Source organism: Genypterus blacodes, unplaced genomic scaffold (assembly GCF_046128005.1).
Source record: "Genypterus blacodes isolate CSIRO-AG114 ecotype Tasmania unplaced genomic scaffold, CSIRO-AGI_Gbla_v1 ptg000045l_1, whole genome shotgun sequence".
Taxonomy (NCBI): Eukaryota; Metazoa; Chordata; class Actinopteri; order Ophidiiformes; family Ophidiidae; genus Genypterus; species Genypterus blacodes.
Window position 1 is genome coordinate 318,605 of NW_027466858.1, and position 25,054 is coordinate 343,658.

The window sequence follows — 25,054 nt, forward strand, 5'->3', positions numbered from 1 at the left end:
GCAGCCACCCTATTGCCCATAAGTGATTCAGAAAGAAGAGTGTTGCACTGTACATCTTTTGAGGCTTTAGATTGAAGACTTTTACTTTCCGACATTAAAAAAGTGATGGGATTACACTATAATGTGATTCAACATTTAGTTTTTACTTAAATTATATTAACAAATAATAGAGAAAATCCCTTTGTACAAAAAATGGTGATGACTCTGATCCGTTGTTTGAAATTTTCACTGAAATGTGAGGAAAATGTGCTATATTTTGTAAAAAGATGGGGACGAATGATATTTGGTATAAAGCAGGGAGAGCAATGAGGAAGACACGGAGGAAACGCAAACCAATTCAATGTGACAGACGCTACCTGAAACCAAATAATGAATTTTTATTAACTCTCAAACATTTCATTCATTCAGCATGGTTTAGGAACAGGCAATAAATATTTTGACAAAAAAAACCCAAATAAATACAAGATGAGGTACAACGGAATCACAGCAGCAGCAACAATAAAAAAAACAAAAACAACCCTTAACATTTTGTGAAATAAGCACAAACTAACATGCAGAACACGTTATGGAAAATATAAAGATTAGAATCGAATGCTATTACCTGGGTGATCACCAGGTGTCCGTTATGAATACAACACTGAATACAGATCAGAAAAAGATCTTCTTGAGATCGTGGTTTGCTTTGGATAATTTCTCTTCTTTAATGAATTTTCAAACATTCTGCTTATTTCAGAAAACGCCCGGCGGGGGGAGCACGCTAATAAAAACCAAAACGGCAGAGTGCATGCATGCATGGACACACAGTGGATGTCAGAGAACACGTTTCTCTTTGTGCAAACATTTTGGTTCTCCAGATCTGACAGAAACACACACTTCATATACGCGGAGACGTCCGGCTGGACTGCAGCACATGCAGCACTACGACTGAAGACACTTTGATTTAATTAGCAGACAAAACGGCGATGGAAGGGAACACAGGAGACACAAAAACCCACTACAGAGCAGTCACACAAACACACAAATACATTGTTATAAGAGGTTACAGTCTTGCATGCCATACGTGGTATACAGTAAGTCTCTGGACACCGTGTGTGTGTGTGTGTGTGTGTGTGTGTGTGTGTGTGTGTGTGTGTGGAAAGCACATTCTCTGGTTTTGCAGCAGATGGCCTTAGCGGTTCCTTCCCAATCTCTTAAGGCAGTTAGTATGGGAATGTTTATGTTGATTTGCTGCTGTCTTCATAGTGTTAAAAGGAGCAGTTTTCATTTTCAGTGGGAAGCAAACATGGGAATGTTACAGCAAAACAGGTGACAATCTAACGAGTCTATGTTCAGTCTGTTCAGTCAGTGTTAAGCTAAAAAACGCTCCTTCTATCCTTAAAGAACCTTTAAAACACATGTCTCTTATTTGCTGTTAGTAGTTACTGTTGTGTAGCGTGGGCTAATGCTGGTCATGTTGGACAGAACACTTCCTCTCATTGTGTCCGTGTTGTATTGCATGTAGTGGGAAGAACCGGATGTCGTCCTTGTGCCTAAAGTTGGAAGCATTCATTTCTTTCATTTTTCGCTGATGGATCTAAAATGAACCATGGACCAACATGAGTTCCCTCCCAGGTTCGGTGGCTGGTGTTTCTCATAAAACCTGATAACGTCTCAACACGGCGGCACGTGGCAGAACATCTCAGAACATCTCAGCAGGACAGAGATGGACAGAAGCACACGTTACATATCTGCATTAATTTAGGGATTCAGAGTTGAGATACGTATGCATAAGCCAAGTTAATGCCAAAATTGCACTCCTACGTTTTTTAGACTCCAGTTACCTGAGGATACAGTCCAAAGAAGAAGAAGAATAAGGAGGAGGAGGAAGTGGGCCGAGTGTGTGTTTCCTCAAAACATCAGGGTGTCTGCAGATATCAGTGATCAGAGAACTTAGGTCGGGTTTTCTCACTCATGGTTCTCACCAGCAGACAGCTGTAGTAACTCACACACACATGACTTTCTCATAAACACCGGAAATAAGTTTTGACTGCCAAAAAATCACAACAATCGCTGCATAACACACACACTCACACACACTCGTACACACCACCAAGGAGCTAAGAAGACCGACACTACTGTACAGTGTTATTCTTCTTCAGCTATATTGTAACATATATATACTCTATATATATATTTATATATAATATTCAATGTATTTACCTACCAGTGTTGAAGTCAAAACTGATATTGGAAAAATAAAATGTTACTCCACTCATATAAGATCAAAACAGGATTTCCATTTAGGAATCAAACCGCTGCGTCACCATGACAGCGACCAGAGGCGTGCCCCCAAGACAAACAACTATTACATCACTGTAAAGGGGGGGGGGCTTTATTGTTTATGGATTGTTGGTGATCAGATATCGAGTTCGATCCAAACCCTGACTGCTGTCGGCTCCTGACAATATTCCAGTGCTTTCACCAGCGAGAGCCTCAAAGGAGCCGAGACTATCCAACAAACCTCCAGAGAAGGGAACAACTCCTGCTAACCTTTGACCCTCAGCTTGTGTCAGACGTTAGGCAGCTCTCCCTCTGAACGGGGCTCACAGTTGGTGCTCAGTGTGGCTGCACCCTAAGACATCAAACTTCCATTAAACACATCACAAACAGCTCACATGGCAATTCTGGGCGTGGTGGTAGTGGATTGATATAAAAACACACTCCCCAGGTTTACACTTCATGAACAAAGGTTGCTCTACGCAGCCATAAAGATCAATTTGTTATATAATGATGTATATGGAAACACACAGTATGCTGCATTTGGTCTCAGCCAAACCTCATCTAGTCTGGAGCTGAAGTCCGTCTGAACCTTTAGGATGCACGACGATAAATATGAGTTAAATAGAAAAGGGAAACCAACAAACAGAGCTCAAAGGAATGTTTGGAACCCCGTGGGGTTTTTGTTTCTGCTGTTAGTGCTATGATCTATTTCAGTGCGGTCTGAAATACATGGATGTGTGTGTGTGTGTGTGCGTGTGTGTGTGTGTGTGTGAAACCAGATCAAAGTAACATCTCTGCTAATGCCTTGGGAGTGCTATGTTAGTCTCAGGTAAGTGTAAGTGTAACAGAACTGAACTGCAGTGTGATGTCATGTCCTCATGGCTTTAGTCGTGCCCACTCACATTGTGCATGTGCATGAGAGTGAGCCCATGCGTGTGTGTGTGTGTGTGTGTGTGTGTGTTCTTTAGCTCAGAAGCTCCAGGTATGTGACAGGCACTTTCCCTTTCTGGTTCCCTCTCTCTCCCACCAGCCAGTCAGAGTCCATACCCGGTACCGTGTAAACTGTGATCAGCTGAAACACACAGGAAGTGCAAAGTTAAGCACTTTCACAACGGCATTCACAGGAAAAAGGGTTAAATAAAGACGTGCACATGTAAAGAAAAGGCATGGGTTGGGTTTGGAAATAGTTAAAACAATACATTTGACTTTGGCCCCAACACACACACACCATTTGATTGACTGGGTCACCCCACCTCATCTTCCTGCTCAAAACTGGTTTCCAGAAATTGGCACACGAGGTTTTACAGGCACATGTGAACTACAAACTTAATTAGTGCTTAGCGCGTCACGTGCCGCCTCTTTACAAAGGTGAGGCAATTCATGGATCACACTGGAGTCACGAGCTATGAGTCCTGCTGTAGAAAACTTAACATACATGAAGGATAAGTTTAGAAATGCAGATTCCCCCTGCCCAGAATAGAGGGACCGGGCAATTCTACATGATCCCGCCCATTTTCCTCGAAAACCTCTGCAGCATGACTAAAGAGGGGGAACTGCATGACTCACTGACAGAATCATTCCCTCCTCCTATATTTGGACCTTTTACAGTATTCTGTATCTATAAATCATCATGTCATCAATACTATCAGTGCCTTACATTGGCCCAATAACCTGCTCAACCTCAAACTCATGGCTCCTTCTCTTTACGATTATATCCACAGTACTTATCTGTATTCTTTCACAATAAAATAGCAAAAGACACGGCGATTGGCCACAAAGCATGATTCTAGGGGTCGATGATCAAACTTCACCTCATCAGCGAGAAGAGAAAGCTCGCTGGAGTCAGCAGCGTCGTAATCGTAAAGAACTTTGGCTTTGCGTGTTCCTGTCGCCGGTGCCTGCACTTCCTCAATCTTCAGGGTTTCGGTCTCAACTGGGCTGCTGATAGCTGCTGGGACAGAACCGGCCGCCGCCAGGGATTGGCCGGAGTTGAGAGCAAACGCATTGGGAAGCCTGAGGGGGGAAAAAGCAGGAACGTGATGCTCAGAATGGATAAACACACACACTGACAGAACAGTATTAGAACATGAAAACACAATATAAAACCACAACACGAGTCAAACATGCAGGAAATGATTGATCAAGGCTTTGGGAGTTCAAATCAAACTGGTTCCTAGGGCCGAGTTTGGTCCCTCAATACTTTTGAGTATTGAAAAAAGACAAATGTTTCTGTGAGTGTTCAGTGAAATTATAACTCTTGACTTGAAAGATGCTGCCTGATTCAATCAGAATCTCATGGAATAAGCTACGTGTGTGTGTTATATGTAGCGGGATGTTGTTCAGTCAATATCTGTGGAACAAAACTCACTTCAATATCAGTCCCCTCAGAATTTCACAATTTATTTTGCGATTTTTGGGAAACCACTGGATTTTGCAATTTCCTTTTTCCATAAATCACAAAGAGCGAGCACAGCAGCAGCCTTACACACAGCAGCTCTACACACAGCTGCTCTACACACAGCTGCTCTACCGCTATATCATATAACAAATAAAGAAACAAAGGGAAACCAAAGGTGTTTCCCACTCCTTCTTTCTTTCTATCTTTGTAACATATTTTCACATCATTTATTATTTTCATTATGGTTATAATGAATCATATAATAATAATATATATTTATGTAATATTGAGTGAAATGAAACTAAACCTGATTTCCTCACTTCTTGTTGTTGTTGTTGTTACACATCAGCACATCCCTCCCTCCCTCCCTCCCTCCCACACACACACACACACACACACACACACACACACACACACACACACACACACACACACACACACACACACACACACACACACACACACACACACACACACACACGCGCCTGCTCTGTGAGGAATGCACTTCTCAGCACACACAATTTTGATGATATCTGCAAATTCTTTGGGAAAAAAATGAGAAATGATGTAGCATTGTTGATAATTGCTGCATTTTCCTGAATTTGCATTTAACCGCGCGATCATGTGATCACACAAATCTGGAGGGACTGATCTATACAGTATCTAGATAAGGTTTATAGTGTTCCATCAAGACAAAGTTCTGATACAGGTGGTTGACAAGTTTGACTCATATTTTCACCCAGGTGCTAAAGACTCATCATTTATTAGCTTTTATTACATTAGTATTTAATTGCATGGGTTCCTATGGGTCTATTCTATTCTATTCTAATCTAAATTCTTAATTTAGGCACTTAGAAAAGGCGGGTAAGCAAGAAGATGTGATGGTCAGAAAGCACAACCCCCTCCCCACAAACACACACACACACACACACACACACACACCAAGAAGAAGCACATCCTAACTAAGTCATACTCACACATCTACAGTCGAGCTGAGGGCAGTAAAAACAATGAAAATGATTTATCATGACTGTGCAAATATAACCATGGGAAGGATGATTGATCTGTTTTCTAACTTTCTAATTCTTAGCAATCAACTTAAGACATAAAGGAATCAGAAATCGTAGGTATGAGACCGTCTGAGTCAGCAGAAAGCCAAACATAATGGCTTCCATCTCAGGGTTCTACCAGAGAAGCCAACGCCCAGGACCTTTGATACCTCAATTATAAAGCCTCTTTCTGCAATTCTGCGAGATGCTGATGATCTAAATGAGCAGATGCAGTTCAGATAATTGGAATAAAGTGGAACGATCTCTCTCAGCTACTGTGCACTTTAAAGAGACCAACAGGCCTGTGTGAGGTGTGAGATGGACAGCTGGTATTAAGTATCTCCCTAGGCGGCGCTTTGATAAGATACACTTGGACGGTTTGTAATTCGGCTTGGTAGGTTGGTCAGCTGAGTCGTTCATTAATCTGATGCCTCTTCACACACACACACACACACACTGACTTTCAGTGGTACTGGTACATTAAAATTAAGCGTCTAATGCTAAAGATCCACTTATGGAGGGTAAGGCGTGTGTGAAGCTCAACATCCGTCCATATCCTCACCTTGCCAGCTCTTTCTGTAACTCTTGCATGTGGTGGTGACATTGCTTATAGTAAGCTGCCTGCGCCTCCACAAACTCATGCAGGCAACGCAAATGATTCACCTGCAGGGAAGCAAACAACACAACACAGATCAGGACCAGAACATCTTGCACACGTGTGTATTTGGCAGTGTCGGGGTTCATACGTGTGTGCTGCTGATGCCCTCCAGGAGTAGCCGAGTCACTTCTGCCTGACGGTCAAACTCAGTCTGGGCCACACGGAGCTCATGTTCAGCCTGAAACATCAAGAATCACAACTGTGACACATTTACTTGATACATCTGAACTTGTTTTGTATAAAGGTCTCATTTCTCCACGTCCTTAAGCCAAACCACTCAGACAGTGCGTTAGTATATTTATATTTATTACTCCTCGCACGCAGAGATAACATCGGGGAAAGTACAACCTGATAGGACAGAAGCTAGGAGTTTATTGTTGGCTTTAACGCCGCCATACTCACTTTTTCAACTTCCTCGGTCCACAGCTGGGAGGCCACAACAAACAAGAGGAGAGAAAAGCCAGTTATGACGACATCACAACAACTATGTCTTGAATAACTTGATTACAAGTGATACTACAAGCTGATCCCATCACAAGACAGAACCTGCAGGCTTAATCTGTGCACGTGTCCCTGCACAAGATGATCCATGTGGGAAACTCCATCTCATCTAACTGCTTTGTTTGAACACATACAATTAACTCTTACATAAGGAGATGTTGAAATTCAAGGGCCAATGATAAAAACTATCCAATACGTGCTGAGCTCTAATCAGAGCTGTGTCCACACACAGACCTGCAGTGCAGCACGGTGACCTGTTACTGGCAGCCTATAGGAGTGCCTGAGATGTCAACATATGTATCATCCATCCTCTCTGTGACCGCGTCAGCTCAAGTCTGCTTTGCAACTCTGACACACACACACACACACACACACACGCTATTCCCATCTACACATGAATGAACTGCTTACAAAATCTTAGTTTACAAAGTGAGTAATGCCGTATGAGTGTCTGGATCTGTGAATGAGCAATACAACTTAGAAACCTGGGTAAAAACTACAACAACTTTTCCTGAATGAACTTACTTTCTGAAGGTAAGAAAGAGATACTACTTATGGACAGCAGAATATAAATAAATGTAAAGCAAATTACATATAATGGGATTCCATTGTACATGTCCATACTGAGTAAAGGCTTACCGCTGATGCACTGGCTGAAAGCACATAATTGCGAGGTCTGGTCTCCTGAAAATCAGGTGCCATCTACAGAAACATGAAGCGGGGTTAAATCTAATGCTACCACGCGCTGCTCCTTGTGCATAAGTAACCATTTGAACAAACACCATGCATTAAGAAAGGCAGATAATCAGAAAGCACAGTAAAGTGTAAACATGACCTCAATGAGGAGCTCAACCAAAGCATAGAGACAACACAGATTGTGAAATAGTCTATCGACAATCTTCAGCTGATACATCAGCATTCTTTCTTCAAATTGAAGTTGCATAGGTGAGAAACACTGATGTAATGTTTTCCCACATATAGAACTGTCAGCACATTTTCACAATAGGTGTCTCTGAACTTGACCTATGGTGCATACAGATGAAACGATGCTGGTGATGAGTAAACCTCCTCCCCAGCACCACAGACACTTGCATGAATAATCCACTGCAAACAAGCCAGTCACTCTTATTACTAGCTCAGACAAGTCACCGAGAGCTGAGCATGCTCATGCTGACATGCATATAGGCTACAGAATTGCCATTGGATTGGTGGTCAGCAAAATCTGGGGCTTTGTCAACAAACTGAAGCTTTGAGAGGCATTGAACTCTCAAGGACAAACTATTACTGCTACTAGTCCTACTGAATAGGTACTGCTACATTCAAAGAAGGTCAACTTTAAAAGTTGCTGCTGGAAATAATTACATCACCAGTCACAGCCAAAGATTTTGCAGTATTTGACCGGTGGCTGGTGTTCATTTCCTATCATCCTGTTCACTACTTTGACAGCAAAGAGTCAACTTTAAGGTCACAGATGTTTCATTTCCATAATGACTTAATGATTTTTTTAATGCCAATTATAAACAAGTCAGACAGGAAAAGTAACCCAAAGTGAGCAACAATGTGTCTTTAAAAATGCCTTGAATACTCACTTCCCCCTCACACTGTAAATATTTGGAATACACAGAGTGTTAGTCATGAATAATCACAGCTCCAGCAAGCGAATGACAAAGAGTTTGTGTGGGAGTACGGCATCAACAACTTACAGCAGCCTTGGCCTCTGCCACTTTGGCCTTTTTGAGACGGGCTTTACAGGCATCCAGGTCGAGGCGGAGGTTTTCCAGAAGACGTCGCTCTTTCTACAGCACGCACAACGACAACGTGAAGATTAGAGCTCATCAAGTCACAGTCACAGTCACAGTCAGCCTATTGTTTCAAAGATGCAATGTTGTGTCAATGTGATGGGAAGCAACTGGGTTATCCTCTGGTTTAGTTCAGGGCTGTCTCACCTATAGATCATGACTGACTAACTAAGGGCTAATTAAACTAAAGCTTTTCGTCTTTAACACCGATTCACTCGCATCAAACATCATTAACCCTAAATATGATTGGTCTGTGGGTACATTATGCAAATATTCGGTGTTGCAGATGCAGCATACATCGATATCAAGTCATAACTCACACTCAAATGATCTCATCAATGAAAACAAGCAGAGTCGGTCAGATAAGACGTTGTGGGTGGATTTTATCACCTCAATCTGTCCCAGCCTTTGTTGAGTCAAGTTTACAATTCTAAAGCCCACGTAGCAACAGGTATGTCCCAGCCCAAAACTCTGTCTACAACACATTTGGATGGTTGGGAGATCTGATCACAATGTGAGCCATACTACATACACACTATGTGGTCCGGCTCACATTGATAGTTATTTGAGAAGGGTTGTGAACAGGGTCTTCATTGGACAGACTTCCACAAGAACCAGAGACTTTTGTGTGCATGGAGCATTCACTTACTGAAATGGTCCTCCAGTCTCCTTCCAGAAAGTTCCTGAGAGGGGTAAGAAAGCTGATAGCTGATGTCTGGAGGAACTCCCTCTCCGTTCCTCCCAGTCTCCTCTCACATTCACCCACCTTGATTAAAGTGCTCCCTGTAGGACACACATCAGATCAGGTCACCAACATTTATTGATATTTTCCAATCATTTTAAATGGCTACTTAGATCATTCAGCAATTGCCCAACTAGGAAAAGACCGAATAAATAAATGTTTCTTTTTTTGAAAACAGCACAGGAACCAAACATTGCAGAATTATTTCCACTCTTTAGCTCAGATGGCTCCTTGCAACCCACACTTCATGAATAATACAGTCTGTAGCCGAGTGACTCTAGCATGTGGAGACTGCCAGCATTCCTTACGCCTTCCTCAAAATACAACACGTTAAGTGAGTGAAACAACTGACACGGACACAAGAGGTTCTTTTTCCAAAATAAGATTGCAAAAGACACATTGCAAAAGTCATGATGACAGGAAAAACTGAGAACCCTCTTTTTCATTAACACAAACTGAATGACATCAAAAATGAGGATGGCCATTGGTTGTTCATTTTGAATGATAAATAAATAAAGTCATGACATGAATACAGTTAGTATCTGTCTGTTTTCCCTTATCCTGATATTCACAAACAGATATTTCCCTTTCCCCATCAAACTGCTCATTGTTTATGCCTGCATGTACAGACTGCACATTGCAAATAGCGTGAACTTCCTGAAACAGCTGACCAGTAGGATGTGGTTTGGGTGACTGAACAGGCAAGCTGTAAGTAATTAGTCTGTTTCCATCTCCTGCAATAGCTTCATTCCGTCTTACGTAATATCCTAAACCAAACCACAGACGGACTGGAACTTGTCCCATCTAGTTTCTCATCAGCAATGTGAGGCTCAAAATATGTATACAAATAGCTTTTACAAGGTATTTGCAGGGTTTAGGAAATTCAATTTCTGTAAACCAGCAACATGTTTGCGACTCAATTACAAGTACTTTTTATTGGAAGTAGCCAGAACACAAGCAGTTTGTTACTGCTGATGATGGGACATAGGTTGTTGAAACAATTCCATACACACCCAATTGACAGTGGGTCCATCCATGGGAGACTAACAGCAGCATTTGTTAGTCCAGCTGCTTGAGCTATTGTTTCCGCTAAAATGCTTAAGAGTAATTAAAAATTCTGTACGATGCATAAGATTTCACTGTGCAACGCAAGAAAACAGAGCAATCTTGTTTAGTACGTTTATGGCAGTTCTACGACATTTGAATGAATTTGAATTTGAAAAGGACATTTTGAAAAGATTTTCATTTGTCATATTTAATGATAATTAAGGCCTGCATTTTGCACAAACAAATTTAAAACTTATACGGATCCGAGAGGCCAATGCAGTCTTTTCCACCTCAATATTGAAGTGTGAAAAATGCCTCGTCTTTTCTTTCTGGGTCTCCCTTTCTATGCCACACCTCCACGTCTCTATCTGTCATCTATCTATATCATTTAAGTTCTTCTTTGTATGTTATTACTTTCTAGATGTTGGGTGATGTTTTCGCTCCTGTTATCTCAGAATAATTCAAAAAGGAGAAACTGATGACAATTCATTAAATGGTGATCTCACTTTCTTGTCTCATACTGCCACCTAATGTCTCTCTGTGTGTGTACGCAAAACAAAATAATGATTGGGAAAAATGAGGTCATTACCATTGAGGATCCAAGCACAGAGTTCTGTAACACCGGTGTTGTTGCTGAGATTATTATTGAGAGCAGATTCATTTATTAATGATTTTCTTACCCAATATTCACTTATGTTTCAATATTCCAAATAAAAATCCTATGGCAACCATCACTAAAAGAAAATAAGACCGAACATAAAGAAACCCTTAAGATTTTGGTTTAGATGCAGCTGCACACTCACCATATGGACTTCCAGGACCAAACTCCTTTGCTGCATCCTCCATATACTGACCCAGCAGCTCTGCATTGGTAACTCTGGATGGTGCCTTTCTATCCAGCTTTTCATAGAGGAACTCCTCAATTCTAGCACCTGCAGAAAAAGTCAAGAAGAGTTTGACACTTGAACACCGAGTTGTCTTTTAAACCTGAGAGAGATTAAAGGAAAAATGACAAGCAAAAATACTAACATATAATAATGATAACAATTATAATATATAGTAACTTTACTCAATTCATTACTCAGCCAGAATGTGCAGTCTGGAAAAGCTATTAAAAGGTTTTTTTCCCAAATTCCTTGAAGGATGTGTTGGGTTGTGCATCAGTATACAGCGCTTCCTGCCTCTAATCCTCTAATGCTTGGCTTATTCATTGGCAAGGAAGTTACTTCCTACTGTCCACCAGCTGTTAAAAACTAAATATTTGCACAACATAAGCCCTCAAAAGTTACCACAAGATGTGACAAATAACTCTGACACAGTTCCTAGAAAAAAAAGAACATCAGCTTCACAAACATTTCATATTGGATATCATAAAATATAACACGTCATTTATACGTCAACCCCGACATGTCACAGGGGACTTCAAAATACTAAATAAATGACTCTCATTGCTTACATGTCTATTAGGTTCGGGTGGTATCCATGTTTGTTATACTGTCATCACTTCCAGCATTATGGCAGGTTGTATAGGACAGAATCCATAGCTGCACTCATACATCATATCTTCTAGCAGTGCAGCTTGGGGTTGAATTGTGCTTTTTGTCTCTTGTCATGGAGACCTTTATGTTGCTGCTTTAGGTAAGAGTTGAACCAAGATATTTTTGTTTTTTAGTGCATTGTAATTGTATCGAAAGGAAGAAAATGGTCCACTACTTTAAATCTAAACACAGCCGCTTCAATTGGCTACATGTCACCGCCTGAGGGGAAGTATTGGAAAGGTTTTTAAAATACCACCCAAGCCTAATGCATTTCATGTAGGAGAATAAATGAATATCACAGAATTGAGTGTTCATCAAAACATCATACTTTCTTATAGTTTTCCACAAGTACACAGAGCAGCAAAAGAACAAAGTCATATGTGAGGAGACTAAGGAGATATTTGTCGGCCCATTAATTGCCTCGATAAAATATAATATGCGTAGCAGTGTGATAAAAACCAAACTGTTACATCTTACTTTGCTGTAGGCTCACTGCTGTTTTCAAAAAGCTATCAGTTAAAGGTAGCAAAGATAATAGAATGAAAATATTGAAGAAGGAAGTTGGTTTGGTCATGTTTCATAAATGAAATCACACAGTTATAGTTCCAGGGGAGCATCCATGATTACCTGCACACTGCTAATGTTAAACCCTGGTGGTTGCTTTGTGCCACAGGTTCAGTAGTCCTACATTATTGATGTAATGCTGCCGCTTGCTGGACAAACTGAAAACTGCGATTCCCGTATAAATGTAACAGTTTTGGCAGCCAAATATTGCAATATTTGTTCGGACAAAAACAGTAAATACTACTCAGGGCCGGCCCGCCACTAGACCTTTTACACAGTAGAGGGCCACGGCAATGAATTGACAATATGATGTCCAAGAAGCGGGGTTACACAGATAGGAATTCCGCCTTCATAGTGGTGCAACTGGAAATGACACCACGTTCATGGGTCTCCAGGAATTCTGAATGTCATGACTTTCCTGCTGACTGGTCATATTGTACTTGTGGAAAACGTTTGTGTGCGTCAAGGTGAAAATCTGCAGCTACCATGGAAACATTTACACACAACAAAACGTGGCTAAATGGTAACACAGATGGCACTACACACTGCAACATGAAAAAATGAGCGTGAACAATTCAATATGGAGGAAATGGCCATGTCACAGATAATGAAGACATGGGTTCAGTCAAACCAAATGGGATTCTCCTATGGCACAAGCCAGCTGTTCACATATACAGTATAGAGCTGGCTCACCATCAGCTGTGGCCATTTGGTAAAGGTTGGTATTATACACCATAAAGGGACTCTGGGAGATTATGAGTGCTTAACTAATGTATTTTACAAACATCTTTGAACTTTAAAGTGCTGAATTGGTTGAGTACATAACTGTCAACCACTTCTCTGTGCTAATAAGCCTGCAGTTATGAAAGGTTTCCACAGGAGGGCACTAAGGAGAGAGGCAGAATACTTACCAGTGTGATCAACTGTAGCATGGAGAATCAAAAAGTCACAAGTTAGAGCTCCCTATTCTCAAATGTACTCTATCACTAACATTATCTAAATACATAAGATAATTATTGAAGGTTAGAAAGCTCAATTTTGATCTTGTCAAACTTTAAAGTGGCAAGTGAGAGTGTACGGGTCTGATGATCTCACAGTATAAGACTGTAAAAATGGCTTAAAATAAGTAATGACTATCAACAAATTGTAACCTAAAGAAGAATATTAATAAGTTAGAATGCCTTTACCCATTTATAGCGATCCTGTATACTCACTGAATGGATTTGTTTACTAATTGCTGTTATGTCATTGGAGTCATGTTGCTGTCAAGTGACTTGGCTACACTTGGCTTATTGTATTGTAACTGCACTGATGGAAAAAAGAAATGAAACAAAGATAAACAGGAACCAACAACAGAAATGAAAGCACTGCTATCTTTACATCAGCAACTTGATCTGGATTCTGGTTTCTTTTGTTTGGTGTCACTGACATGTCTGCTGATGTTGTAACACACAAGCCAGGCATTACTCTCAGGAATGTGAGTGAGGCCTTTTTCTAGCAGTGACTGAAGCATTTTATTACTATTATGCTTTTTGTTGTATTTTGTATGATTTGCTGCGCTGCTCCACAAAAAAAACACAACAAGACACGTCCGCCTGTTCCTGCTATACTCACGACTCCACTTGCTAAATCAGGTACGCGGGTGTTTTCTTCCAGTCCCTCCTGATTTAGCTTATCAAGTGGGTGTAGAGCAGAGAGCTACAGCCAGATTTAAATGGCAACGGATCAGGAATGAGGATGAGATTCCACATTAGATCAAACTGTCTGTATCATGTGAATGTTGCGATGACTCGTTGAACCGGCTGTAGTTTTGGTCTTATGGCTTTAAATTAAATGAAACCTTTGAGTTGTTTCTTTTTCCCATCAGTATTTCTGACTCTTGATTTACGCCTTATACTGTGCTTTGTTAGTATTCTTAGAAAGTAAGATAGATAAATCCTTACATGGAATGGGATATTGTGTACTTATGTTATTTTACAGTACAAACTTCCATGATGAACACATGACATATGGTCCCTCATGTCAATATTTACACGACTTCTACTTCTACTACTTAATTTCACTTCGACTTATGAAAAATTGCAACACAGCAGTAATACTGCTGAAAGAAACATGTACCCTACATTTGATGTTTTGGATCATACTTGGGTTGGGCTGCAGCAGGACCTCTGTCTGTCTGTAAATTTTCTCAGTCCAGTTTTTGGTGTAGTCGGCACGGCTCAGCAGGTTCTCAAAGTGGGCGTCCAACTCTGTCTTCTCCGCCTGGCCCAACTTCTCCTCTGTGAACTGAGGAGGAGCAAACAGACAAACACAATACTCTGGTTTACTCCAGTAACACAACCGCCGCTGCCTCATTCTCTCCTATCAGACACAGTTTGCTCAGCGAATGAGCTGAGGTTACAATGCAGGATCTATGTGAAACCCTGAAATGATGATATGGAGAACGAAAACCGATGCAACACGTGGTTTGCAGCCACATACAGGTTGTTTAAACATTTTCACACACAAGGAAATCAAAATACAGCATCTCAAATATCTATGGAAAGGAACCACAACATCAAATAACATGGAACAGCTCAACAGTGGAGTGGATCCAAACTTCAACAAATGCTCCTGCTTGTTCAAAATGTATCCAGAGCGGAACCAAACTGCACATTTTGATAGGTCTGACTTATTTCATTGAGGCCGGTGCAATACTTTGGAAGAAGCCACGGTTTGTCCTACATAGAGAATTCATTGGCAGCGATCGAGTCCTTCTCCATCTGTGCCAGTTTGGGCACAACGCAGGCATCCAACCAGCAGGGGGATGATGTGGAGAGGTGGGTAAGGTGGAATGGGCCACCAAATTATTTTTTTATATATTTTAATATTTAAGTAGGGACACACAGATAAGTGACGCAGCCAAGAGAAGCGCCCAAGTTAAGCATCAGCGTTGGACCAGAGCCGACCAGGAGGGGCAGGCATCAGCACCTGGTCAATGTTATACAATCAACTTAACCTGGTAGAATAAAGGTGAGGCATAAAACTAAATATACGTAAAATAAAAATAGAAAAAAAAACATTCCCACAATTTTCTAAAAGCTACCAAAACAGAGATCTGCCATAGAGACCTGGTTACTTTGAGCTTTAATTCCATTCACCTCATGTTAAGTATACCTGTTAAGAATTAAACAAACAAACCCAAAACATTCATTTATTACCCACTACTTTACTACATACACTATATACATTTTAGAATAACTTAACCCAGGACACTGTAATGTTCTTTGAGAATCATAAAAGACCATTTTTTAATACTGTAATAACAACTGAATAAATGCTCAGGTTTGATCAGAGAATTAAGATTTGTATAGACTTGAATCAAGTTTATGGTTCATACAATGTGTGTGTTTTGGACCTATATGCATGTCCAAGAGAGTATTGTAGTGTTGTAGAGATTATAGAGAAGTGTTATAAAGATATTTAGATCGACAACTTTACCGCTATAAGTTATTTCAAATACATACATACATTTTACATTTTGTAATTTAGCATCTATTCTCGCGTAATCCCCCTGACATGTCGTCACATGTCATCCCCTCTTCCGTCTCCTCCCTGCTGACCTCAGACTGTCCAAATTTACCCACAAGCTTTAAGATAATCATTCTAATTCTTCCAACAAACATACGCTGTGTTGTTCCAGAGAGAACACCGGCTACCGTCAGTCCAGTCTGACCTACAAGATAACGTTACACGTCAGATAACATCATCTTAAAGATAACATTACGCCTCCAGTGTTGATCATAGCTATACAACGCATTTATATCGTGAAACCCCTGCGCTTTAGCTGCAATGCTGTATCAAGTATTACGCAATATCTTCATATTAACTATGCGTTATGTGCTAATAGGCTAGCAATGCTATACCGCAGCGTCAGCTAGTGTAGCGTAACGTTAGTCATTAACGTAAGTACCGGGTTGAACGCTCTGTCCGTGTGATAACAAGTATTCACCGAACGACAATAAGCTCACATAAACAAATTTAATTACCTGGACTGCTCGTGTGAAAAATAGTCCAGCACCGGAGGCCAATTTCTTCACGTTAAAATCCATAGTGTTTGAAGCTATGTGTGCTAAAGCTACTCCGGGACCAGTCTCGACTAGATGTGTGATGTGTAAAGGTAGCCACGCTAAAATATGTCACTTCCTGTCTCAAATTTCAAAATAAAATAGAATGCTGACTTTATTTTTTCAGGATCATGTCACTTTCTCAGGGTCAAATATATTTATGATTTCTAAGTCTGTTGTCATCATTGTTGATATTTAATGTTTGTTTTTGTTATTTTATTCAATGGGGTCATTCTCAGACAGTGAGAACGTTTAATTTCATAATTTCTCTCAAAAGAAAACACTTTAGTGTCAGCTTATTCATGCAAAACTAGGCCTAAACAAATGCCTATTCATAGCTCCACCCACCTAAGGAGCTGAAATGTAAAGCACAGACTTATATCCACATGCCAAGGTCCAAAGCCAAGGGAGCTGGGGCTGTCACAGAATAGAGAATACAAAATAAAACATTTTTTAATATCTCTCTTTATTCTTTTTAATAATTTATGCCAAGAGTAACAATTCTTGTCACAAACACTATTACACATATGAATATATGATTAGCATAAAGACATACTGACTGATTGCACACATCGGTGTTATGTGTGTCACTTCTGTGTGCTATGTTCTTGAGTGTGGTTCTGTATCCACTGGCAGAATCTGTGTGCGTATTTGGGGGGGCTGACTGTGGAGAATGCCCTGCCTCTGAAGCGAAGGCTTTTCCACAGGTTTTCCAGTCGTTTCTTGCAACCGTACACTGTGAAAATGTCTATAATGCCAACAAAATATCGACGGTCAGAACCATCTATGACATGAACAGCATTTTTGAAGTTTGGCAGCAGTCTGCGGTGATGCTGGTGGAATTCCTGCAGATCGGCCTGACTTACTGCCTGAGTTTCTGCTGTGTCACGCTTTATCTCCTGGAGGGGGATCCCTTCACCGGTTTCATCTGCTGCTGCCTGTGGTTGGCCTGAGCCACGGTCTGCAGTGTCCGCTACCACCTGACCTGTGCTTTCCTCCAGAAAAGGAAGAGTGGGTGGGTCTGACCCTGTGGGACTGCAGGCCAAAGACCTGAAAATGATGCAGGGAAATTAGTTGGTTATGAGGATGCGCAACACAATAAACACAATAATTAATCTATCTATACTATCAAATATCTTCACATTAACAGAATGTAGGAATGCTACATTTGTGCAGCAAGAACCAGTGATATAACCCTCATAAGTGACATAACCCATTAATATCCCTCTATATGAAACCCACATAGTGGTGCGAATGACAAGGTCTGCCAGAGAGCGTTTCCCTTGGACCTCGTCGCGGTGCAGAGGTTGATGGGCCAGCAGCAGACTGTAGTCCAGGACTCCGAGCCTTTGAAGGAAGCCAACGTCTGCTTTCACCTGATCCGCAAACCAGCCTGTCTGTTCACCTGCAGCAAAAACATACGTTTCCCATCCTTACTGACACTGATTACAGTCGTCTCAGCGTCCAGCAGATGGCACCAAGCGTCTGAAAGGACACTCACCTAATGCTATGTGCTGCCCTTCAAAGTTATTGTCCTTCAGTACTTTTATTATTTGCTTTCCATCTGTGTCAGGGTTGGTCCATCGACCCACCTCACAGCCTTTAATGTCGTATCTAGGTGACAAAAAAAGACACAATGGTCACACAGCCACAACAAACCACACAAAAATACAACATCAGGGAGGAAAACACAGATACTGCACCTAATGTTGATCCTCTCATCAGGGTAAAACACACTCTGCATCACAATAAAGTACTTCTGCAAAACACAAACACACACACCAATTCACAGAAAGTTAGGAATGGATAATAGCCTATTGTGTCATTAACAAGATGAATAAATATACCTTTATGTCATTTGGTATAACAATCCTGTGCACACCTGGAAAGTGGAAATGAGAACGTACATATGAACAAATCAGACTGAGTGATGCAGGGAAATGAGTTTGGAGTGAATATGGGCTGTGTTTCTTTCAGCTTAAGACATAAAACAGCTCAGGTCAATGGTCAAATGACAAGAGTGAACAGATTCCTGCCCTCTTCAGTTACAGTTTGTTACACGCTCACAAGATGATGGCAGCACGTTGGTGTCAAACTGGACTGAAGCTGCTCTTACCCAGGAACCTCACCATCAATGAATGGGGGTATTTGTCCAAGTGGTCGACATAGGCCCGCAGATTGGACAGGAGGAACTGGACCTCCCGCTTGCTTTGGGTCTTTAGGAAGAAGCGCCTGTCATTCCTACAACAAGAACAGCAGACAGAGATGAAACGGACTGCGAGGTCACCGTAACTATGATGAGACGAAGGATCACACTCACGTCATGAAGAAATCTGCTTTGCTCTTAGAGTTGCTGACAAACTGGAGGTAGCAGCTGCTGGAGCAGAGGGAGTTCAGATATTCCTCCTCTGTGATGTCCAGTGAATGCCTCAGTTTGGCAAACACCGGCCCTGCAAACGTCTGCATCTCAAACGCCTGAAAGCAACCAACACATATTTCAGCATGGACACAAAACACGTGTACAGCGTTTGATCTTACTGCCAAAGTAAGAGAGGAAAGAAACAAACACTGACCTGATGGGTTTGAGTCTCCTCTGCTTTGAAATGTTCGGCCCTGAGTTCATCCTGTGGAAAAATGTTTAGATAAAGTGACATCTTGAATATTTGATCTTGTTCTTGACCCAAGTGGTTGCATCCTCACCTGGATCGGTGTCTCTGAGCCGGTCTGGATTGAAACGTGAATGGCTTCTTTGATCACAGATGTCAGATGGTAAAACTCATGCTCCGGGTTGATCTCAAACACTCCCAGCATCCTCCAGCGTTGTCTCAAATGCCACCAGCGTCTTCGCCTGGCAGTTCTGAAGGAGCCTCCAGACTTTTTCTTCGCCATCTGGTGACAGCAAGCATTTCAAATGGAACTCAGGCAACTCCAGTAAACACAAATATGTCGTTTGTTTCAAGAAATCTTTCCCTGGGACGACACAACGGTTCAACCAGCCAATAGTTACCATGAAATATATTTTGGGAAGTACAATTCCTAATGATTTTCATAACTAAGGACCTTAATGCTCTAGAGAGAATGAACCATTTCTGGTCTGGACAAGAAATCTGCCTATTTTTCATTTTTGTTCACTAACTGGTGGATTCTCTAAAGACCTGGCTGCAGATATTTGCCGCCCTGAGATTATAAACCTTTGTTGTGATCACAGTCCTTTCCCCTTACACTGCTCTCATCAACATCTTAAATTTACATACTGGTTATCTCAAATAGATCTCCGTGGTCTCATGAGACTTATGAGGACACACCTGGACATGCTTATTTCCCAGTGTTCATCTACAATATGCCGCTTGAAATACAAAACAACTTTGACGTATGTGAGTCCTACCTAACCGTCCTACATGAATAATTCCTGCATGTGATTGTATTGTATTAAGTCAAAACTTGACTCAAACGTGACGTTCACACCCATACAACTTAAACATACAGTAATCTGCATCGACGTTAGACATATGATCAGTTAAGAGTCAAAATGACCAAATCTAATCACATATGATTGAAGCAAATGTTTACGAAGCTCTTACCTTAATTCCTGGTTGAAAGATGGTGAATTTCCGATGGTGCGTCTGAGGAGCTTTGTCGTTGTTTGGAATCTTCCGGCTGCGTCTGCATTCCTGGCAGGTTGGGCAGGTTTGCTGGGTGTGCCGTTCCCAAAGAAAAGAAAAAAGGTGTGTGGTGTCATTTCCACCCGCAGAGCAAACACATTTCATATCCCAGGGAACAAACGCATTAATAGTTGTAATCCTTATCCAAAAACACACACAAATATTGGTAAATGTCCTATCTTGCTGTGTTGCAGTAAGGGAGAAACTATTTTGACCCAAATCCTAATTTCATTGAAATCCAACATTGAAGCAGCTTTTAGTTCTATTCGCTTTTCCTGCCTTGAAGCCACTGTAAAGTTGCTTCTCACGCTCAGAAACACCAGCAGGCGTTATAATTCCTGTCTGCCACCAAAGGACAGATAAACAAATATAAACCACTGACTGGTATAGAAAGTTGAGCATCTGCAGTCAAAGAGAGATAAAGGCTTCGATGATTTCATCAGGGGGTCACAAACCAGTTTAGGTTAGGTTAGTTAGTATCCTGGTGCCACAATGGTTAGTCCAGTCGTTTACACGTTTACTCAAGAGTCACATGTATTGGTAGGTGCAGAGAACACGATACAACACATTACGCAACAGCTCATGTATATTCAGAGAATGGCTGGATTTACTTTCACAGCTTATTGACAATGTCGTCTCTACCTGCTGTAGGGAGTGTTGACTGTATGTAAACGTAGTATGTGAGAAATTTACTTTCTATGTATCCAGTACTGCTTATTTACTCCAGTTTGTATCCAGATTATGCCAGAACATACTTCATCCAATGCAGCCTACCTGACGCGATCAGAGACCCTGGCTGGGTCTCATTTCAGAGAGAGTATGCTAGTGTGCGAAAAGCATACTCCTTTTGTGCAAAATTGGAATCCACATCCATGCACTATCATGCCTCATATTTCCCACAAACCCTTGTAGTTTCACAAAAACATTGCAATAAAACCAAAACAATAAGCTGTGACGTATTGTTCCACTAACACTTGTAGGTGTTTAATTATCCATGTAACAATATAGAAAATAAAAGATTTCAATGTTAATGTCTATTGCAAAGTTGATTTAAGATTTTTTATTATTTAAGGTTTTTTATTTGGTTATTCCAAAGTTTTTATAGCTTTTTCTGTTTGGTTTCGGTTATAGATGTAGGGAGATGACGTCATATCAGATGATGTAATAAGGTAATCATGGTGTAATCATTTCAGAGTAATAATGTTTTTCTTTGTTGTGAGTGTCTTTACATTGAAAATTAAAAGCTTCAATATCATGACAGAAAGTACAAGAGTGGATACAACCGCAGAAAATGAGCTCAAACTTCAAGTAGCAGATCATTTTTAAACTTTGTAAATAATATAGATGCATCATTTTAAACACTTTCTCCTTTATCTTATTTGTAATCAGATATCTTGAATGATACAATTGCTTTTCTATCTTCTTTTCGTTGATATTTCATATTGTTTTTTCCCATTATGGAACTAGTTGACAGATTTCCTGTTTTATTAATTGGGACAAAAAACAATTCTTGCATGAAGTCACATTGCATTAAACAAACACTTTGATGACCTGCATGCTCTCCATTTGCTTCATTTTGAGTTGCTCTTCTCTCTGCAGGACGCAGCCTACAAAGTGCAGCTGCTGAAATGAGTTCCAATGTAGTTCCATTTTGTTTTACATTCCAATAGAGTGACTTGCACAGAACTCAATAGAACACCTATGCAGAGGGAGAAATTAGGTCACTTTGACTCATGGAGGAAACTCTCCTGTGTAATTGTACCTTCAGTTTCTGTTTCAGAACCGTTTCAGGTTTACTTCCCACTTCTATGAACTAATGTGGACACAAACTGACAATGTGTGTGTCCAAAGAGTTCCTGACTGCTCATCCTGACACAGAACAAACAAATAAAAGGTTTTTTTTTACTGATGGGGTTCCTGTTTATCTAGAAGCTGCTATTTCAAAGGTTCGATTCCCTGCAGCAGTCTGCACAAGAAAATGAAAGTGAAGAAACTGTATTACATCTATATTTCTGTAAATCTATAAATAATCTATAAAACTGACCCACTCCATGAGTTGGAGGAGGCTAAGACAAACCCATAACATATGTATATATATATTATTCATATTTGTCACCCTTTTATTACTTGCTATTTGCTTTGCTTTGCTGTACTTTACTGGTTATTTTAACTTTATAATATGTGACATTATAGACAAATAAGTCTTAAGATAACCACACACACCCCTTACACCAGAATTTGCTTGTTTAATCAAACATCTGCAAAACATACAGCACTGAAACTCCACACCCAGCTCAACACAACTTCACCTGCAGGCATGCAATTCAGGTTCATAGTTACGACAATAAACATCAATGATAACCAACTTGGAATGCTTTCATGCTCCAAGATACCCCAAGATATTCAAACTCCTTCACTCCGGGCAGCAACTCACACACCTGCAGCCATACAATGTTAGATGCTGACATTAGTTAAATTAAATATGATGGGTAAAAAAGGAAAATGTGATTTAAAGACAGAATCCTTTTAACATAATAATAATTGATTTGTGTGTGTATAAGGGAATTTCCCCTCCCAATAGAAGAAGTCCAGAAATGAAACTAATTCCATTCACGCAGTCCGCTCAGATTCAGGTTTACTCTAGGATCTGTCCCAAAGTGATCAAGTGGAACATTTGAAAAGCTTTCTCTTGCTATTACACCTTCACAAGTGATACCTTTCTATCATAATATCGGTCTATTATGTCTTTTTTTTCATAGAGATGGTGTATTACTTTTGCAGAAATAAAAAATGAAGTCTCCATCTGCAAATGTAAAGATTCCTGGGCCCAGTCAGAATTATTGTAAATTGCCACATGCCTATCATGTTCAGTGTCATGTCTGTTACATCCATCACACCACAGCAGTATTAATATAACTTAGGGAAAACAGACAATATGCAGAGTCAGAGTCCTTGATCCAGTGCTGTGTGTGTAATTCCTGGAAACGGCTTGACTCTGGAGAAGAGAAACGAGTGCCACATGAAAGGGGAAGATTGGAGAGTGAAAGCGTTCCTTTTTCAGCCAGTGTTGCAATGTGTGGCTGTTTCTCCAGTATAAATAGAGGAGCTCCTCATGCAGTCCGACATCAGCTCAGCAATCCAGACTGAAGGACAGACGCAAGAAACATCCAACAATGAAATCAGCTCTCATCATCGCCTGTCTCACCTGCCTGCTTGTCCTCAGTGTTCAAGGTAAGATGAAGCTTCTCAGGATGGAGTTTATGTCCACCTTCAAACTAAAGCTGCATCTCACCTGCTCACCTTCCTCCTTCATGTTTTACTTTGTGTCTTTTCTTTCCACAGGACAACTGACCACCGGATCGGATAAATGCAACTGTTTAAACGGTTTCTATAAAGTGAGAAGCCTGAAGCTCATCAAGACAGAAGTGACAATCCACAAGCCGACTGCCTTCTGTCCCAACACAGAGATTATGTAAGGAAAAGAGCCGCACTTCTCTTTGCGCTCTCTTCTGCTGTTGAACTTCATCTTCTCATGACGTTCTCTGATTCTCTTCCAGTGTCATCACCACCACAGACAACCAGAGGAGATGTGTGAATCCCGGCTCGCCGTTGGGCCGCATCCTCCTCAAGAGAAGCTAAACCCAGTAAGATCAGCTGGACTGTGCCACTTATCAGACACAGTACTTATGCATTTGGTGTAAGAGACAAAGCAGAGCTGCAAGTGTTTGATTTGTTGGATTGTTTCATCTTCATCAGGCAGGTGAGGAGCAAAGCTGAGAGCACGACTGCTGCTCATACATCATCTTAGCTCTAACTGCTGGAAGAAGACTAAGCTCAGGAAGCAATGGAGGCCAAGGCCCACAGTCATAGGCGTGAACAAAGTGACCAAGATGTTCTCAGTCTTTCTGTTGTCTTTACTGTTACTGCCTCTCATGTAAATATTGACATCATGTGTATATTTGTACTTTGACCACACTTTTTTTTAATATGTCTTAAATAAAGAGAACTACAATTGACTTGTTTCCTCAGTGTCCGCTCAAAACTACCAAACTGAAGTAAACAGAAGAGTGATAACAAAGGCGTGACTCAGAAGACAAGGCAAATGAATCATGTAAACGAATCACATGAATGAACCGGAAAATCCAGCTTAATCTTTACATAAACTAAGTCAGTTTGTAGATGAGGATAGTCCACTTTCTCCTGAGAACCACTAAGGTTGAGAACCACTGCTGCACCAGCCAAAATGTACTGTAGGTTTTATTAAAATACTTGATGTGACACTGGGATGTTAGTCAAAAACAAAACAAAAAACCTTTTCTGCCAAATGTTGTGTGTGTTTTCTTTTTAAACAACAATGCACAGCCTGACAATCTTTAAATCTGATGAATACTTTTTGGGATATAACATTTTGCCATGGATACAGCAAAACAGCTAGATTAAGAGGTTAAAAGAAAGTACTACAATGGAATATCAGCCAATGTCATTCATTTTGTGTAAATTCTTAAGCTCCTCTGACCAAATGGCATTCAGTTCAGTTGAGCTGGGAGGGCATTGCCTCAAAAAAATCTATATGTTCTACACATGTATCCAGTATGTCAATATATGACATAGTGCAACATGTTGTGCACCCTTTGAGTTTACTCATCAACGCACACAGACAATTCAAAGCAACAGGGGCCCCTTCAGTCTAACCTCCTGTTTGAACAAAGAGCTGGACATACTTTAGCCCTG

General features: G+C 40.7%; 3 protein-coding genes across 5 annotated transcripts; 1 reads left to right on the forward strand and 2 right to left on the reverse strand.

Moving 5' to 3' along the window:
• Positions 1–359: 359 nt before the first annotated feature.
• Positions 360–16,717, reverse strand: LOC143000171 (endophilin-B2-like). Of its 2 annotated transcripts, none has more exons than XM_076149400.1 (11): positions 16,584–16,717; positions 14,700–14,841; positions 11,257–11,385; positions 9,314–9,447; positions 8,569–8,661; positions 7,505–7,567; positions 6,767–6,790; positions 6,453–6,542; positions 6,269–6,369; positions 4,071–4,272; positions 360–3,331 (listed from the first exon to the last, which is right to left on the reverse strand). In XM_076149400.1, the coding sequence occupies exons 1-11, from the start codon at positions 16,644–16,646 to the stop codon at positions 3,224–3,226; spliced, it is 1,149 nt and encodes a 382-aa protein (XP_076005515.1). In that variant the 5' UTR covers positions 16,647–16,717; the 3' UTR covers positions 360–3,223. The 2 variants fall into 2 exon arrangements, with proteins under 2 accessions (XP_076005515.1, XP_076005514.1); XM_076149399.1 differs by having other exon boundaries at positions 14,679–14,841.
• Positions 16,718–17,091: 374 nt separating this feature from the next.
• Positions 17,092–20,624, reverse strand: LOC143000169 (phosphatidylinositol 4-phosphate 5-kinase-like protein 1). Of its 2 annotated transcripts, XM_076149398.1 has the most exons (11): positions 20,243–20,624; positions 19,362–19,550; positions 19,235–19,285; positions 18,982–19,136; positions 18,778–18,902; positions 18,509–18,543; positions 18,365–18,420; positions 18,163–18,275; positions 17,904–18,066; positions 17,528–17,711; positions 17,092–17,409 (listed from the first exon to the last, which is right to left on the reverse strand). In XM_076149398.1, exons 1-11 carry the CDS (start codon positions 20,426–20,428, stop codon positions 17,137–17,139), a joined length of 1,530 nt encoding a protein of 509 aa, XP_076005513.1. In that variant the 5' UTR covers positions 20,429–20,624; the 3' UTR covers positions 17,092–17,136. The 2 variants fall into 2 exon arrangements, with proteins under 2 accessions (XP_076005513.1, XP_076005512.1); XM_076149397.1 differs by having other exon boundaries at positions 17,114–17,711; positions 20,243–20,621.
• Positions 20,625–23,410: 2,786 nt separating this feature from the next.
• Positions 23,411–24,339, forward strand: LOC143000235 (C-X-C motif chemokine 10-like). Its single transcript, XM_076149485.1, has 4 exons — positions 23,411–23,554; positions 23,666–23,795; positions 23,881–23,967; positions 24,080–24,339. Exons 1-3 carry the CDS (start codon positions 23,497–23,499, stop codon positions 23,960–23,962), a joined length of 270 nt encoding a protein of 89 aa, XP_076005600.1. The 5' UTR covers positions 23,411–23,496; the 3' UTR covers positions 23,963–23,967; positions 24,080–24,339.
• The last annotated feature ends 715 nt before the right edge of the window (positions 24,340–25,054 follow it).

Bases quoted from the DNA above. Each gene is read 5' to 3' on its own strand.
- LOC143000171 (XM_076149399.1), bottom strand. From the start codon at position 16,646: ATGGATTTTAACGTGAAGAAATTGGCCTCCGGTGCTGGACTATTTTTC. The intron at 14,842-16,583 runs GTAATTAAATTT...GCTCCTCCTCAG, and splicing joins TTTTCACACGAGCAGTCCAG to TTCACAGAGGAGAAGTTGGG. The intron at 11,386-14,678 runs GTAGGGTACATG...CTTTTTCTGCAG, and splicing joins TATGATCCAAAACATCAAAT to GTGCTAGAATTGAGGAGTTC.
- LOC143000169 (XM_076149397.1), bottom strand. From the start codon at position 20,428: ATGAAATGTGTTTGCTCTGCGGGTGGAAATGACACCACACACCTTTTT. The intron at 18,544-18,777 runs GTAAGAGCAGCT...TCCACTTTCCAG, and splicing joins ATTGATGGTGAGGTTCCTGG to GTGTGCACAGGATTGTTATA. The intron at 18,276-18,364 runs GTGCAGTATCTG...TTTGTCACCTAG, and splicing joins GATGAGAGGATCAACATTAG to ATACGACATTAAAGGCTGTG.
- LOC143000235 (XM_076149485.1), top strand. From the start codon at position 23,497: ATGAAATCAGCTCTCATCATCGCCTGTCTCACCTGCCTGCTTGTCCTC. The intron at 23,555-23,665 runs GTAAGATGAAGC...TTCTTTCCACAG, and splicing joins GCTTGTCCTCAGTGTTCAAG to GACAACTGACCACCGGATCG. The intron at 23,796-23,880 runs GTAAGGAAAAGA...ATTCTCTTCCAG, and splicing joins TGTCCCAACACAGAGATTAT to TGTCATCACCACCACAGACA.